The sequence below is a fragment of the Xiphophorus maculatus genome, chromosome 8 (genome assembly GCF_002775205.1).
Source record: "Xiphophorus maculatus strain JP 163 A chromosome 8, X_maculatus-5.0-male, whole genome shotgun sequence".
Lineage (NCBI taxonomy): Eukaryota > Metazoa > Chordata > Actinopteri > Cyprinodontiformes > Poeciliidae > Xiphophorus > Xiphophorus maculatus.
Window position 1 is genome coordinate 24488647 of NC_036450.1, and position 17332 is coordinate 24505978.

The following is a 17332-nucleotide window of genomic DNA, read 5'->3' on the forward strand; positions in this document are numbered from 1 at the left end:
GGATTTTAGTGGGCATGCGCAACGTAAGGGTTGTTGGGGCCTTTCATTTCAATCACAGCGTTTGCCGGTTAGGGGGGCCCGGGCGGAGACTGTACAAAAGCTAACTTTAGTCAAGGTTTTCAGCAAACGGACGCTCACGGTAATGAAGTCCGAGCAGCCTTTGTGGCGTCGCATGTTTGGTGACGTCCAGCAGCCGACTGGCTGTGAAGTCTTCAGGGCCGAGGCCTAGAGACTTTTTTTTGCAGCTGACGCTACTGTCATTTTATGTGGATGCCTAGCCAGTTTTCAGTGCCCGGTCTGATCGGGTGTTGTCCGATGAAGCACTTTATTGACTAGCTGAAGCGGAAACGGTCGCAAACGTTCGTCAGCTTGTTGACGCTACCGCTAAGTGCCAGCGAGGAAGTAAGGGACGGGAGGAAAAAAAATGACATCTCGGAGGTGAGGGGGGCGTAAAGGGGGGTTTTGCTGTCTGGAAAACAATGTCTGGTCACAATGTTAGCCGAGCCAGCTAAGTTGAACAGTTCTCAGCTGTTTGGGGTTCGGTTTGTTGTGGTAATGAAGGTTCTGGAAGAAAAGCGAAGAGAGTGAAAACAGCTAACTTGGTTAGGTTGCCGGGGGCAGCGCTAACGGTCACTTGAAAAGCCCACTGAACATGTTCAGTAAACAAAACTGTTCACTGAACACGTTCAGTAAACAAAACTGTTCACTGAACACGTTCAGTGAACAAAACTGTTTACTCTGTTTTCAGCGACTCCTTTCACATTCACACGTTTCCCTATGTATCATTTACCCGCGGGGGAAAAAAACCCATATATTGGCTAAATGAGCTTTTTATTCAATGTGTGTGTGTGTGTAGTGTATAATTATCACTGAAGCTCTGGTATTTATTAAAAAAAATAAATATACAAATAAAATAAAGCCCGAAACTGTTAGATGTTGTAAGTTAGTCCTTACACGGAACACATTTAATTAATCGTCAGAAATAAAGTTTCAAAACTGAGGAATGCGATCATATCACATCAAAGTAAGATTTTACATTATTACTATTAGCATCAAGCTAATGTTGCTAATGTTTTTTTTTTTTTTTTTTTGCAAGTTTTGAAAATGTTTTGGAAGGGAGGGTGAGATTTTTAAAGACTTGAAGCTCTCTTCGAAAATTTATTTTAATCTCTTTCAAACAACTTAATTTGCATGTAACTATGTTGAAGGATTACGGCTTGTATTTCCCTCTCTTCCTTTCTTATTCACAAAGTTCAAAAATACTAAATAAATACTGACGAGTCTATGAGTGGGCATATATTGACGGTTGTATCTGTATACGTAATCTGCATCAACAAGACATTTGCTGAATGAAACGTCTTGTGAGGCAATTAAGTGATAAAAATCATTTGAATAAGTGTGAAAGGTTGTGGCAGAGGATTCAAAATATGACGTCCTCCAGGTTATGTGTTGGACAGAATAAGTTGGTCCCCGCTGGGTTTGACTGGAGTCGCAGGCCTCTGCTCACAGAGGGTCCCGCTGGTAGAACATGACAGAAACTGAGTCCGTTCTGGGAAAAATACCGAGTCAGCATCACATGCAAAATATCATCTCTGCTCAGCATATGATCATATTTGGTCTGAATGGATTAACGGAAAGTGCTGGTAAATGTTTCTCCGGCTAACATTTGGAAAACCATGTTGTGTTCAGCAATAATAATAATAATGATAAAATCAATTTCACCCCCAAAAGTAAGAAAAACTAGAAGTTTATATTTTGCAATTAAAGAAAGCTACACTTAATAAAGTTCTATTTGCGCATCTGTTGAAATATGTGTTTGTAATTTATTTATAAATTTGCACCCATCTCTGCCGGCCTACGATAATGCAGAGCAGCAAAAGCAAATGAGGTGGATTAGCAGCGCTAGCCAGCATCTGGTTGTGTCATCCAGAACATTTTACTGTGGAATATCATTTCTGACACTTTTTTTTAAAGTAAGTGGTGTCCTGGAGAAGCCTGTGTTTTTAAATGAGAATGTTTTTTGTGTGTGTTGTTTGTGGTGCTATGGAGTCACTTCCATGCATGCAGTTATCTAGAAAACAAAACAACCAATTTCTTATGATTTTTATTGTTGTCTTAATAGTGCTACACAATATTGTGAAAAAAATTCCACCTTAAATTGCTGCCAGATCTATATTGATAGTCCACTTCATGCGTTTGTGTTCTGGGAGATGAGTGATTTTTAAATGGGTAGTTACGGGAGTGATGCTTCATATTTTTCCAACTCAGTTCCCCATTTAGCATTGAATCCAGTCATGGTTCATCCCCATTCCTCCATGTTCTAGGTGGTTTCACCCCAACATCTCAGGCGTGGAGGCGGAGAACCTCCTGCTGACCCGAGGAGTGGACGGGAGCTTTTTAGCCAGACCCAGCAAAAGCAATCCAGGAGACTTCACTCTCTCAGTTCGGTAAGCCATGAGGCTCAGGACACAGTTGGAATTCAGATGGGATATCCAAAACAATAACTTACAAATGGGCAAGTTCTTCTTGGATTTGTCCAGAATGAAAGGGGAACATGCTGCACATTTTAATTGCAATCTCTGCAGGAAACGCCAGAGATTGCGTTTCCTTTACGTGCATTCAAACACGACTTTACGTCACCTAAAATGGAATTTTCTGAAAACAGTCGCATCAATAAATAGAAACTCAGGATTAAAAGTATTGGACATACAATTTAGAAGATTAATATTTTGCCGACAAGTGTTTTACTTGTCTGCAAAGTAAAGAACTTTACTTGGGCAATAAATTGATTTATTATTGTTTTTTATGATTTCTTTTTGGACAATCTTGCCCCCCCCCCCCGCCCCCCCCTCCCCACAAATCCGCTCCTTGGGTTTCCACAGGTCAGAGGGATGTCAGTGCACCCAGGGCAGCCATCTTGTTTGACAAGAGTGTTTTACAGGTTCTATTTATTAGGTCTTTGAAATTAACTGAACTCTGTTATAAAATATTAGGGCCAGACTAGGATTTCTTTTAAAAATACGAGAATAAAGTCATAACATTACCAGGATAAAGTTGTAATATTATGAGAATAAATTTGTAATGCTACCAGAATAAAGTCGTAATTTACACAAACTCCAAAACAAAGAATAACAACAATTTAAGATGATTAATGTTAAGCATTTTGTGAAGTTTTACTGTATGTTTTACAGAAAATACTAAATATAAATCCTTGGTCTTTTAACATATTAGCATTAAATAATCAACAGCAGCAGCAGTACTTTGAAACCATCGGGAAAATGACTGAGTCTATTTCGAAGACATAGCCACACAAACTGAGCTGGTCACATAATTTTCTGACGACTCCATGGAAACCTTTTATTCTCATTAAAGCAATTTTTTTTCTCTCTCATAATTTTAAGACGTTTTTGTTGCAATGTTGCGTCTTTATCTTGCTAATATCCTGACTATGTTCTTGTAGTAAGGCAAACAAATCCTCGCAGCCTGGCCCTAAAGCTCTGAGGTACAGCTCACAGGAGGGATGATTTAAAAAATGACAGAAAATATTTTCTGTCATTTGTAAAAAAGAAAAAAAAAAAATTTAGAAAAGAAAGCGAGGGAAAAAAGAGGCTAATATCAAATCCAGTATGAAATAATTAGACATTTTATTTTTAAGCAATATCGCCCAACACTAGCTTTACCAGAGAGCCTCCGCTTTGCATCCGCTTCACTAAACTAACCCAACAGCGAGGCGGTTAGCTGCTAGCCGGGCAGCATGCAGCAGATGGTTCACCAGGAGCAATCCAGGCCTAAAAGGAGAGCAAATATTAGACTTTCATTTATAAGCCAGACACAAACATGACTTGGAATGAAAGCTCGGTGTTTTCTGGAAATGCGGATTTAAAGCAGTAGCATGTTAGTGTGCCTCTCCCTGTCCCCATATAAGTGTTTAGGGCAGTGTTTCCAAACCCTGGCCCTCAAGGCCCACTGTCCTACATGTTTTAGAGGTTTCCCTGCTTTAATGTGCCTGATGCAACTGATTGCAGTTCAACAAACGCCTGTTAATCAGTCATCAATTGAAATCAGCTGGACTGAAGCAAGGAAATACCTAAAACATGCAGGGCAGTGAGCCTTGAGGACCCGGGTTGGGAAACACTGCTTTAGAGAACTAAATGGACAGTAGAATCATTCGAGGATATTTATAATAAGCTGAGTGAATGATGGCCAGGGGGGGAGCATCATTCATTTTGTTTTTTGTTTTTCTAATACAAAACATGGTTTTATCTCTGGTTTGTCAGGGCGTACATATTTCAGATGAAGTGTCATTAAGTCAGTGCAGCTGACAGAGACGATGTTATTTTAGTCGCAGGCTCGTATTTTAGCTGTACGCTCTCTCATCTTTCTCCTTATTTACTTCCTGTGGAGACAAAACAAGTCCCGCTCGCCTCGTGGACACGGGGCGTTCTCACAAGGGAAAACCAGTCGCTGCTGGTTCAAACCAGCACGTCTCGTCTCTTAACTCCCACAGCCACCAGTAAGCTGGCGACAGTTACATGTTGGTGAGCCTCTGACCTGCCACAAGTTCTCTTTTTCTATTTTCTCAGAGAGCGGTGGTCGGTTGCAATGACTTAAGTTTTTTTAATCCGTTGGGTTGAATCAGGAAGAAGAGACATGCTTTTTTTTATTTTTGTTGGTCACAAAAAGCTCGCCACTCATCTAACAGCTTATTTAACTGCACTTTCAATATGTACAGTTGGTATAAGAGACTCCTGGATTAAATAAGGAAACATTAGTTTATAGTTTCAATGCACCAATTGCAGTTTTCTGGCCCATTACTGATATTTAAAAATCCCATGGGGTCGGGGTGATCCCAACCCACCCAATCTTGGAAAAGTCTAGAATTCCCCCCCCCCCCCCCCCAAAAAAAATCATTGAAGAAACATTTGCATTTAAATAATATCGTTATGATAAGGCAAAAGAAACAAAGAACGAAATAAATCTGCCATTTATCTCAGGAAAAAAATAAGAATACATTTTTAGTTCCCCCCCTACCAATTTATGAGCAACAGCAGCGCTGAACGGTACAAGCTTGGTAGAGCTGTTGGAGTGTGAAGCTAGCTGTTAGCTGTTAGCTGTGGCTCTGCAGTACAAACATAAAACCCTCCAGTAAGTCAATACTTAAAGCAAAGACATGTAAACCTTTTATTTAGTTTCACTGCTCAATAAGAAGAAACACATTAACAATAAAGACCAGACTGCAGTTTGTTGTTTCATTACTTTGGCTGAATCATAATAAACTGCCTCATTAGCAAAACTGCTACACTGCTTTCATAGACTTTAGCTTTTTTGTCAAAGGTAGCAAACATCTCATTCACATTTAGGTCTTTTAACTTTTATATAATTAAAAGAGTTTGAAACGGGAGGAAGAGGCTGAGCAAGTGGACCCAGCTTAGATCCTGGGAGCCGAGAGCAGAAGAGAGAATAGATAGAAGAAACAGAAACTTATGCCTTTATTTCTCACTGTCTTCAATGTAGAGCCTTTAAAAGCACAAAATAAAATCTGAATATTTTTCTATATAAACCCTTGTGCTTTAAGTGTTATGTTTAAGTTATAATACCCCCAGATATTCATTTCTATCTTCTTGTTGGTTCTCAGTCATCCAGGACATGGCAAAACTAAAAAAGGCTTAAAAATAAAGCAACTGAAGTTATAATTTAAATAGCCCATAACTTGTATTGGGAATAAATTAATGTTTATGAGGAATTGTATTAAGAGCAGTTACTCATTATTTTATTTTTTTTAGAACCTTAAATGTTTGTAAAGGTGTAGCAGAGATTAGATCAGTCAGACTGAACAAAACTCATATCTAAGCAACATTTGAATTTTAGTTTTACTTCTCAACAGTTTGCTTACTTAGAAAAACACATTTGATGTGCATTACTAGTAATTTTGGTGCTGCAACTTGAATGTGATTTAAAAACTTTTTAAACCATATTTTACGTTACATTTCACTGTAACTTCGCCGATCCCCCCAAAATTGGTCTTATGATATTTTCCTGTTTATGTTCATCTCAAATAATGAGATGGGATTTACGCCCTTGACCACTCCATTTTTGTTTACATCTTGTGAAGAAGGAAGTTCCGCTCAGTGTCTTCTTCGGAGGTTTTTGTGTAGTTCCTTCAGTGGTTCTTGGTGCAGCGCCCCTATAGGCTAGGAGGTGAACAGTTTTTTTTGTTTTTTTTAGTGGTTTTGGTTGGTTTGTTACAGTTCAGTGTGAAACAGAACCACAGCAGCTAAAGTTGTGACACATGTCATAGTTTTGGTCTCCAATTGAACCACTATCAGCTGTGAAAACATCCAAAGTGAAGGAAATTGGGGTCAATTTATTGACGCATCCCTAATTTATCTCCACAGACACACTCAAAGCTCGTTTCTGTTGTTTTAAAAAATTGAACCCAGTTGCATTATCTTGTTTAATGTACATCTACAAGACTGAAAACATGAGGCAAATTTAATTCTAAAGAATTAGTGTTTTATATTTTTTCTGTTTCAGGCATTTTTACCACATAGTTGTTGGCTTTAGTCGTTTTGGCATAAAAATCTCTCTCAGAGCTAACAGTTTGGCTGTAAACTGTTTTGATTTGATTGCAAGCTGACATTTTTTGAATATTTTTTTCCTCCTCCAATTAGGCGAAATGGAGCCGTCACCCACATTAAGATCCAAAACACAGGAGACTACTACGACCTGTACGGCGGGGAGAAGTTTGCCACGCTAGCCGAGCTGGTGCAGTATTACATGGAGCATCACGGGCAACTGAAGGAGAAAAACGGAGACGTCATCGAGCTCAAGTATCCGCTCAACTGTGCCGACCCAACATCAGAGAGGTGAGCGCAGGACGTTATCAGACATTGAGCTTCGATGATAATGTGGTAATGCCACGTGAATTTGTCATGTCCAAATTCTGACAGTTTCCAGATTAAACTAAGTGATGGGAGTTTAGTTTCACTTTTAGGTGTAGATAGCTGGGATCTTGAGGTGAGGTAATGGTGTGGTGTGCTTGGTGTGTGAGAGCCACCAGTGCTAATGGTGCAGAAGTTTTTGACAAGTCAAAAACACTCATGGTAGCCTGGCTTTGCTAGCATCATGGAACAAATATCATCTTATGCCATGGGACTGTAAGGAAGACACACAACAGATTACAGGCTTATGATATGATTTAAATTCGGCTTCAATTGATGCATGCCACCTCAAAGGAAATCTACAAACATATTTCAGTCCAGTTTTTTTCAGTTATTTTGAAAGTGTATTGTCACAGAAAAGAAAATTCTCATATATATAAATATAGCATTTTTATAACAACTGGACTTAACTTAGTTACTTGAATGTGCTATAAAATTGCATTAAAAGCAGGGTTTGAGGATATATGCTTGAGGATGTGATGTAGTTTTATTTTAACAAAAGTTTTACCGCTATACTTTAATCCTTTTGGATTGCAACATGTTTTTTTTTCTTTTCTTGCCCATCACCCAGATGGTTCCACGGACATCTGTCGGGTCGCGACGCGGAGAAGCTGCTGACGGAGAAAGGCAAGAACGGCAGCTTCCTGGTGAGGGAGAGCCAGAGCCACCCCGGGGATTTTGTTCTGTCAGTCCGCACCGGAGACGACAAAACGGACACCAACGACGGCAAACCCAAAGTCACTCACGTCATGATCCGCTGCCAGGTGAGCGAGGCCAGCTCCTTCATGTCCAGCTTCCAGTGTGACGTTACAATGAGGCCACATTTACCTGCACTAACTTATCACGTGCGTCCTTCACCCAGGGTGACCTGAAGTACGACGTGGGGGGAGGAGAGAAGTTCGACTCCCTCACAGACCTGGTGGAGCACTACAAGAAAAACCCCATGGTGGAAACTCTTGGCACCGTCCTCCAGCTGAAGCAGGTCTGCTCTGTTTTCAGTTCAGTAGGGCAATTTCTGCTCGGTAGAAAGCTAACCTGTCCGTCCCCCTGCAGCCGCTGAACACGACCCGCATTAACGCAGCCGAGATCGAAAGTCGAGTTCGGGAGCTGAGCAAGCTAGCAGAGGCCACGGACAAGGTCAAGCAAGGCTTCTGGGAAGAATTTGAGGTAAAAAAAAAATAATGTTGCCGTTTACAGAACAAATAATAGAAGTAGAAATACGTTTCATATTCCTACTTTAATATTAAACGTATGTTTATAGGTGTGCATAATGAGAGTCGTGGGCAGTTATTTTTCCAATGCCAAATGGTTGGTTTGATACAAATCTTCCTAGCAAATATTTAATAATAAAGTACAAAAGTTTTAGTATTTTGTTGCCACTAAACCTGTCGCAATCTGCATGATAAATTAAAATGAGCTCAATTAAATTTGAATTAAATTTCCCATTCTGATGATTTAATGTTTGTTGAAGTGCAACTGTGTCATAATCCATTTCATTTGTGCTTTTTTTAAATTTCTGTTTTATTTATTGTTTTGGGTTCTCGTGTTTTATTGTGGATATTTAAAATATCTTCCAGTTCAGCGAAGTGTTGTTGTTTTTTTTGTTTTTGAAATTCAAGTTTATTGGTTTTTGAGAGGGTGATCATTTTCCCATTATCAATGCAATACCTGGAAATGGTCTCAAAACCATCGTATTATTATTTATCGCAATAATCTAATCAATAATCTTAGTGTGAATTCAACAGAAGTGAAAACAGTTATTTAAAATTTTTTTTTTTTGTGAACCTTCAACATTTTGTCCCTTTTTTCTGTAGAATTCGTCTTTCTTTTTCTAGACCCAAATCAGATGATATAAAATGTTGTTTTAGTCAACAGTAGTTGATGGATGGATGGACAAATAAATAAATAAAAACATACTAGCACTGGAAGTTGTTTTGAAAGGGATCCAAGGCCTCATCAGTCCATCTCAGGGCCTATAAAAAAAACAACAAAAAAAACTCCCACAGCATTAATTATGTCTCTTTTCTTTTCTCCCGTTCAGACTCTGCAGCAACAGGAGTGCAAGCTGCTCTACAGCCGCAAAGAAGGCCAGCGACCAGAAAACAAAAACAAGAACAGATACAAGAACATTTTGCCTTGTGAGTATCGCACACAGCTCTTGAGATTTAAAACAACTCAAGTTGGGTTTTGTACTAAGTGGTTTGTTTTTTTATTTTGTTTGCGCTGACAGTCGACCATTCGCGCGTCGTGCTGAACGATGGCGACCTGAGCGAGGCCGGCGCCGACTACATCAACGCCAACATCATCATGGTAGGCTTTCCTGACCCCTCACCTCCTTCAGGGCCCACACATATACAGAGACAGTTTGTTTGTAACACCAGAAGTTATTTAGTTTAGTAACTCACACAGGCAATGTTTTCAAGCCTTTATTGCTGTTAATTATAATGACTTTCTCTGTTAAGTTAAAAAAAACATTAACTTTAAAGGGGCAGGATTATGTAAAATTGACTTTTTTGAGCTTTACATCATGTTATAATGTTATTTCCCCCATCAAAAACATACATGAGGTGTTGCCTTGATTCTTTCATGCATATTTGAGAAATCCTTTAATCTCCCCTGGCAACTATTCAGCTGTACAAAACTCTTAAACTCTTGGAGGAACCGAAGGCGCATCGCCTCCTCAGAGCTGCAGTTTCCGAGTTTCAGAGCAGGCCTCCCCACACACAGACCCACACACACACACACACACACTCTCCCGCCCAGCTCCTTCAGACTAGTCAGCAGCAATTAGCAAACACCTGATGGAACTTCCCATCACCTGAGCTCATTATAGGAGCTACTTCTCAGTGCAGCGCTGGTTAAAAATGTTGCTAAAGTGTTAATAGAGGAGCCATGTAGTGATGACTTCCTGAAGGCGGAGTTTCAGAAAGAGCAGGAGTTTTTAAAGAGACAGAGGCCCCAAGTCAAGGCGTTTAATTACAAATAACAGCTGATATTAACATAGTTACTTGATGGTGCTGTAAAATGGAACTATGTGCGTGGAAAACTCATAATGGCACCCCTTAATGCTTAGAATATTGCATCAAAAACATTTTTAATCCAGAGAATCAGTTTCTTTCCGTGCTAGTTGATTTGTGTTTCTTGGCCTGAATGTGTGCTTGCAGCCGGAGGCGGACTCCAAGTGCAACAACGCCAAGCCAAAGAAGAGCTACATTGCCACTCAGGGTTGTTTGCAGAACACCATCAGTGACTTCTGGAGGATGGTGTTTCAGGAGAACTCTCGGGTCATCGTGATGACCACCAAAGAGGTGGAACGAGGGAAGGTAAGGATTCCTGGAATTAGACTGGTTTGTTGTGTTAGCCGTTTTTTTTCATCTGTCTTTTAGCGGTGGCCCTTTAAATCCAACTGGTCAGATTTAAAACAGACTTTAAAGCGATGGAATTATCTCCACAGAGCAAGTGTGTAAAGTACTGGCCCGAGATGTCGGCTCTGAAGGAGTACGGCGCAATGCGCGTTCGCAACGTCAAGGAGACGAAAGCTCACGACTTCATCCTCAGAGAACTGAAGCTGTCCGAAGTTGGTCAGGTGAGTTGCCCGTCTGCCCGTCAAGCAGGGTTGTCGGAGCAGCACCGTAAGGATTTGGGAATTTATAAGTTTCAGACAATGGACGGTATCACATTTCTGATTGGAAAACATTATACTTGCGATCCCAAACTTGCTTCAGGGTAACACAGAACGCACAGTGTGGCAGTACCACTTCAGAACCTGGCCGGACCACGGCGTTCCCGCTGACCCGGGCGGCGTGCTGGACTTCTTGGAGGAAGTCAACCTGAAACAGGAGAGCATTTTGGATGCTGGACCCATAACAGTACACTGCAGGTACTCGCATATCTACACTAAAAAAAATATATATATATATATATATATCACTGACTTAAAGCTGCAGCATGTAATGTTTATAAAAATATTTTTACATATTTTTTGAAACTGTCAGCCTTCTCCCAGTGCTCCTAGAAAAAACTAATCAGAGCCAGGAGGCAGGTGTTAGCACTTGCATAGCCTGCTATGAACACTAGACTAGTTAGCATAGCCACCGATGATGGTGGATAAATGGTTTTTCTTTATCAGTGAGTAGTTTCCCACCCATAACATATTGAGCAACAAGTAGATGAGGTTGATTGACAGCACCAAGACCCGCCTCCTGGCTCTGATTGGTTGTTTTTGTCTGGACCGTTGCATTTCTTCAGACAGCAAAAGTAGAGGAGGTGCATGAGATTGGTCTTTTCACAGATTATCTGCATCATTGTCACAACATGGTGACAGTTTTAACAAATATGTAAAAAAGAAAAGCATATTTTTGTAAAAGTTACATACTGCAGCTTTAATACAGAAACAACTTTAACTCAAACTTTGGTTTTCCCATCCATCCATTAGTGCAGGGATCGGACGGACAGGGACGTTTATAGTGATCGACATCCTGATAGACGTGATCAGAGAAAAAGGTGAGGACGCTTTTTCTAAGGATACAAAAATGATTAAAAAGTGAACTAAAAAACAGTGATTTATAAAAGTATTACCTGTGAGAGCAACATTAGGCTTACTCCTCAGAGTAAGCCTGGAGAGATTCTTGAGCAAATCATTTGGAGTCATTTAGTTATATTTTTTTGTGTAATGTTTATAAAGCAGTTAATTCTGAAAAAAAGGAGAAAAATGACATGTTCTAGTATTTTAAGTCAAGTTTATTTGTATAGAACATTTCAGCAACAAGCCAGTTCAAAGTGCTTTACGTTATAAAAACTCGGTAAAGTCACCAACTGTGAAGCAAGCAAGAAACATTACATTTTGTCCAATGTCATCATCAAAATTATTAAGCCAATACACAAAATACAGTTGTGTTCGAAATAATAGCAGTGCCTTTAGAAAAATGAGTAAATGTCAAAATTCTTCAAAGAAATTGTACTTTAATGAACACAGATACATTGGGGACACAGTACATTCTATTCCAAAGCAAAACAATTGCGCAAAGTCATCAAAACTTAAATGATAATAATAATATTTCAAATAAAGTAAGAAATGGCATGTTCAAAAGAATAGCAGTGTTGCCATCTTTCCTTGGAAACTCAAAAATGTACTGTACAAACAAAGAAATTCTTGATAAGTGAACCTAGCTGAGTATCCTAAACTAATATTTTGTTGCAAAACCACGGTTTCCGATGACTGCTACACATCTGTGGTGCATGGAGTCAACCAACTTCTGGCATCGTTCCACAGGTATTGCAGCCCAGGATAATTGCACTGTATTCCACAATTCCTCAGCGTTTCTTGGTTTTGCCTCATGCACTGCACTTTTTATGTCAGCCCACAAGTTTTCGATGGGATTAAGGTCCGGGGATTGTGCTGGCCACTCCATCAGTTGAATCTTGTTCATCTGGAACCATGCTTTTGCTCGCTTGCTGGTGTGTTTGGGGTCATTATCCTGTTGAAAGGTCCACCTCAAAGGCATTTCCTCCTCAGCATATGGCAGCATGACCTCTTCCATGACCTCTTCCAGGATCCTGATGTACTGGAACTGATCCATGATCCCTTGTATGCGGTGAATCGGACCAACACCATAGTATGAAAAACATCCCCATATCATGATGCTTGCACCACCATGCTTAATGGTCTTCAGTGAGTACTGTGGCTTGAATTCTGTGTTTGCAGGGCGTCTGACATACTGCCTGTGACCCTTAGACCCAAAAAGAACAATCTTGCTTTCATCTGTCCACAAGATATTATGCCATTTCTTTTCAGGCCAGTCAATGTGCTCTTTGGCAAATTGTAAACGCTTCTGCACATGTCTTTTTCTCAGCAGTGGGACTTTGCGGGGGCTTCTTGCTGGAAGGTTAACCTCAGTAAGACGTCTTCTGATTGTCACAGTACTCACTGTCAACTGAAGGTCTTGCTTGATCCTCTTGGATCCCATCATTGGCTGAGTCTTCGCCAGTTTGGCTATTCTTCTGTCCATTCGAGGGGTTGTCTTTCTTTTTCTTCCTCGTTTTTCAGTTTTTTGCTCCCATTTCAGGGCATTTGAGATCATTTTAGCTGAACAGCCAATGATTTTCTGCACCTCTTTGTATGTTTTCCCTTCTTTAATCAATTTTTTTATTAGGAAACGCTCATCTTCAGAACAGTGTCTGGAACGACCCATTTTCATTGTTTTTTCAGGAGAAATGCACAGCCAGCATGCCAGTTGTCTTGATCCTTAAATACGGATCACCTGTTAACACCCTTTTTTCCCAGAATACCCTCCCTAATTGATGCCCTCTCTAATTGGACTCACCACTGCTATTTTTTTGAACACACCCTTTTCAGTTAATCATTCAATTTCACAGAATCCACAGTATGCATGGCTGTCCTGTTGGGTTTGTTGGTTTTCTATACCTTTATTTTACCCCCCAGAAACTTATCTGGGGTATAGAGTTTGAAATGTTAATAAAACCAGTGATTTTCTTGCTGCTGTTGAGGCACTGCTATTATTTCGAACACAACTGTATGTTGATCAATTTTCTATTTACTACTAATCAAACGCAGCTCTAAACAGATCCTTGGTTTAAAGGATCTCGGAGTTCTGCAGTTTTGTGGAAGCTTGTTCCAGATTTGTGGAGCATATAGAAGCTGAATGCTGCTTTAAATCAAATAAACACAATAGTGAGCAAAATGTTACCCTCCCCTCTCCCCCGAGTCTTGCGACAAACTAAAGCTGAATCCAGTGGAGTTCGTTGCGACTTTTTAAAATTTTTGTTTTAGCTCTAACCCAACATTTTGAGGCAGATCCCCTTCTAGTGTTTTGCAGCAGGGTGCAGGCGAAGCGGTACGTCTTTTCAGCCCACAGAATTTTCTGTGGTTTACTTGGAAATTAAAGAGTAAGGACTGTGTGTGCTTTTAAACTCACAAACGCAGCACACGCTTAATGGCCCAATAAACACTGTAATCTGTAGCTCAAAGTGTGAAGTGTAGTTCCTGCAGCGTGAGGTAAAGTCTAGGCAGAGCTGCTTAGAGCAAGCCTCAGTATGAAGCCGACTATGAGGAACAAACTTCATGTATTTGTAATTAATCTCTAAAAAAAAAACAAATAAAATCTGTTTTATTCTTTTCATCTGCTGAATGTTTACACTGATAATCTGCTGTTAAAAACAAAGTACAATTCATTAAGTTCTTATGTACTGGTTTTATTGGACAATAACATTCCTTTCTAAAAAAATGTAATAATGTAAAACATATGTATTCAGCAAATGATTTTCCATCCATTTTTACTATTATTGGAATATACTTATGTATACGTTTTTATGACCTCATCATAAAGTTCACTAAAGATGATCAAAGTTTAATTAACATAGACTTATGCAGATTTAAAGGGAACTCGTTGGGATTCCCTTCATTTTTAATCATCCTATAATTGCGTGAGAGACTGGTATTATCCACTGATGTCACCTACCGTAATTTCTGGACTAATGAGCACACCTGACTATAACCTGCACCCTCTGACTTCAAAATGGGGATTTTTTTTAATTTTTATGTTTTACATAATAGGCAGCAGGCGTCTATGTTGTAACATCAGAAATTTACACAACCGTTTTGTAAATGTCTAATTAATTGCATGCAAGTAACATACACGAGTACTGTTTGGAAAATGCTTTTTTCCCCCAGACATTGTCTGTAAAACGGCCCCAAGAATTCAGTAACTACCTAAAAATGTCTTCCATTTCATTTATATGGGACAGAGCAAACTAATGTCCTTGCAGTGTTGTTGTAAATCTACCAGATTTAGCAAATTGACAATTTACATCTATAGTTCCATATAACAAACAAAAAAAATACAAACATTCATACGTTAAAAAAATACAGTGAAAGAACCCAAAAATAATCTATAGTTGTGTTTTAAGAGGCTTGCATAAAAAAAAAAAGTTTCTGGTTCATTTCATGATACAAAGACCCAAAACCCGTAAACCTGATTTGTGCGAGACGCCGTCGTCTGAAAGTGTCTCCGTCCCACCGCAGGAGTGGACTGTGACATCGACGTGCCGAAGACCATCCAGATGGTTCGCTCCCAGCGCTCGGGGATGGTGCAGACCGAGGCGCAGTACCGGTTCATCTACATGGCCGTGCAGCACTACATAGAAACGCTGCAGAGGCGCATCGAGGAGGAGCTGGTGTGTGCAGCCGGTCGAGTCACGGCTTCGTCTCCAGCCGCCCCGGCTGTTTGCTGTAACGATCTGTGTTCTCTCTTCCCCCCCCCCGTCCGCAGAAAAGCAAGATCAAAGGACGCGAGTACACCAACATCAAATATTCGTTGTCCGACCTGTCCGGCGGAGAGCAGAGCCCCTTGCCCCTCTGCTCGCCTAGTCCGACTCCCGTCTGCACAGAGTGAGTAATCCTGGGAGAAGACGGAGCGAATTTCAAATATTTCTAACGCTGATGTTGTTTCTCACTGAACGGTGTTGGTGTGGTCAGGATGAGGGACGACAGCTCCAGAGTTTATGAGAACGTGGGTCTGATGCAACAGCAGAAGACCTTCAGATGAGACTCGCCTTTAATTCCAGGAGTCTTTATCAGTTCCAGGTAACTACTGCATATATCAAATCCCTGCATTATGCAGTTCCTATAAGAACTGCTCAACCTGTTGGATGTTTTGCCATTCTTATTGCCTTTATAAATCAATCATAATCAGCAGAATTTAGCTTTTTTTAAATTTCTTTTTTTGCAAAAAAACCCCAGACAAAAATATCCCTTCAGTGTCAAAGTGAAAACTGATTTCTACAACATCATGACAATTAAATATGTAAGCTCTTAACTTAATTCAGCAGAGGTCAGTTCAATTCAAAAATTGTATTTATTAATTCGAGGTGTCCACATATTCTTAAAGTTTTATATTCAAGTATCTAAAGTTAAAGTCTTAAGACGTCCTGAATTCATTTTAAAAGCTTTTCTTTAAATACGATAATCACATGTCTAAAATTTTGTCTTGCCAGGACGGTATATATTTCACGCATATTTATATTTGATGTTTTTTTTTTTGTGTCAAGCAAAGGCTTGAGTTGAAACTATGTCCTAAATCTGTCATTTGTGTGTCAGATTTGCAGGCGTACCAGAAATGTGCGAATATGAAGGTTCCGGCCAGAAAATCTTTGCATTTAAAAAAAAAAAAAAAAAAAAAAAATTCAAACCATGCGATTAATTGCGTTGGAAAAAAAAAAGTCATTTAAAAATTTTTTTTTTCATTAAAAATTTTTTTTTAGAATTTTTTTAAATTATTAATTTGTAAAATGTAAATTTTAACAGAAATTTTAAACACATGCAAATTGAGTTCTCAACGAAAGTTGCGACATTTAGTTGGTTAATGCAAAAATGATGCTACTCATTAAAGCTCAAATAAAATAAAATAAAATCCATGCTGCAATTTTCCATAAAATCCAGTGCCTCCAACCAAGAAACAGCAGACAAATCTGAAGAAGGAAGCTCAACAGATGACATGTCCAAGAAGTGATCTTATTATAATCTATCTTGTATTCAAACCATTTTTTAAGAAAATCCCCCAATTATGTTTTTCCTTCCAGGATCCTGATACCTGACGGTTTTTCGCCAGCTACACCTTGACGCCTGAGACTTGACCATGTGGAACAATAGGAGGTGGGGTTGAAGGGGAGGGGTGGGGACAGGGGGTGGGGGGGTGGGGGGCTTGGGACACACAACAACCAAACTAAAACCTGAGGGAGAACCAGACGGCGGGCTCATAATCTTGTCGCGCTTTCTACTCGACCATTTTCCCTCAAGTTGAACTCTAAACCACTGTGATCATCAGAGGAGCCTTTGAGAAGCCAAACGCGTCACCTGCTTGAAGCCCAGCTCCAGTTCAAGCCTTGGGGGAATCAAGGGGGGAGGGGGGGTATACACAGTTAACCTTCGCTCATCTTCTGTATATTTTATGTTTTTTTCCCTTTATTAACCAAAGTTAAGGTAGAGTATTTAGAAAAAAAAAATGTGAGGAGTTTCTCGTGAAAAGGCCTGTGCCAAACCCACAAGTGATTTCTTATTTTCATTGGTCTTTTTTTTTTTTAGCTCCATTATGTGAACCGGTTTTGCCTTCGACACAGGAAAAAAAAACAAAAAACCCCGATGGTTTCTGCATTGTAGGGCAAAATTGCCATCCATTAATGTTTGTAATTAATAAAATGATTGCTTATTAATTTAGATTTATAACCCAGTGACTTTTAAAATGAGGGTTTTTTTTTTTCAGGTATTGAACCACCTGAAATGCACTCAAACTGAACTTGTGTAGAGTGTAAATGATCTCTTTTTTTTTCTGTCTTCTAGTTTACATAGACTTAATATTCTTTCAGTGGAATTCAGT

General features: G+C 39.6%; 1 protein-coding gene across 1 annotated transcript; it reads left to right on the plus strand.

The window, feature by feature from the left end:
• The first annotated feature begins 166 nt into the window (after positions 1-166).
• On the plus strand, positions 167-16620 carry ptpn11 (protein tyrosine phosphatase, non-receptor type 11). The gene is made up of 16 exons (XM_023338814.1): positions 167-438; positions 2325-2447; positions 6672-6866; positions 7513-7705; positions 7804-7923; positions 7995-8108; positions 8983-9079; positions 9172-9251; positions 10106-10264; positions 10396-10527; positions 10667-10821; positions 11377-11444; positions 14983-15134; positions 15230-15348; positions 15436-15543; positions 16539-16620. Exons 1-15 carry the CDS (start codon positions 425-427, stop codon positions 15503-15505), a joined length of 1791 nt encoding a protein of 596 aa, XP_023194582.1. The 5' UTR covers positions 167-424; the 3' UTR covers positions 15506-15543; positions 16539-16620.
• The last annotated feature ends 712 nt before the right edge of the window (positions 16621-17332 follow it).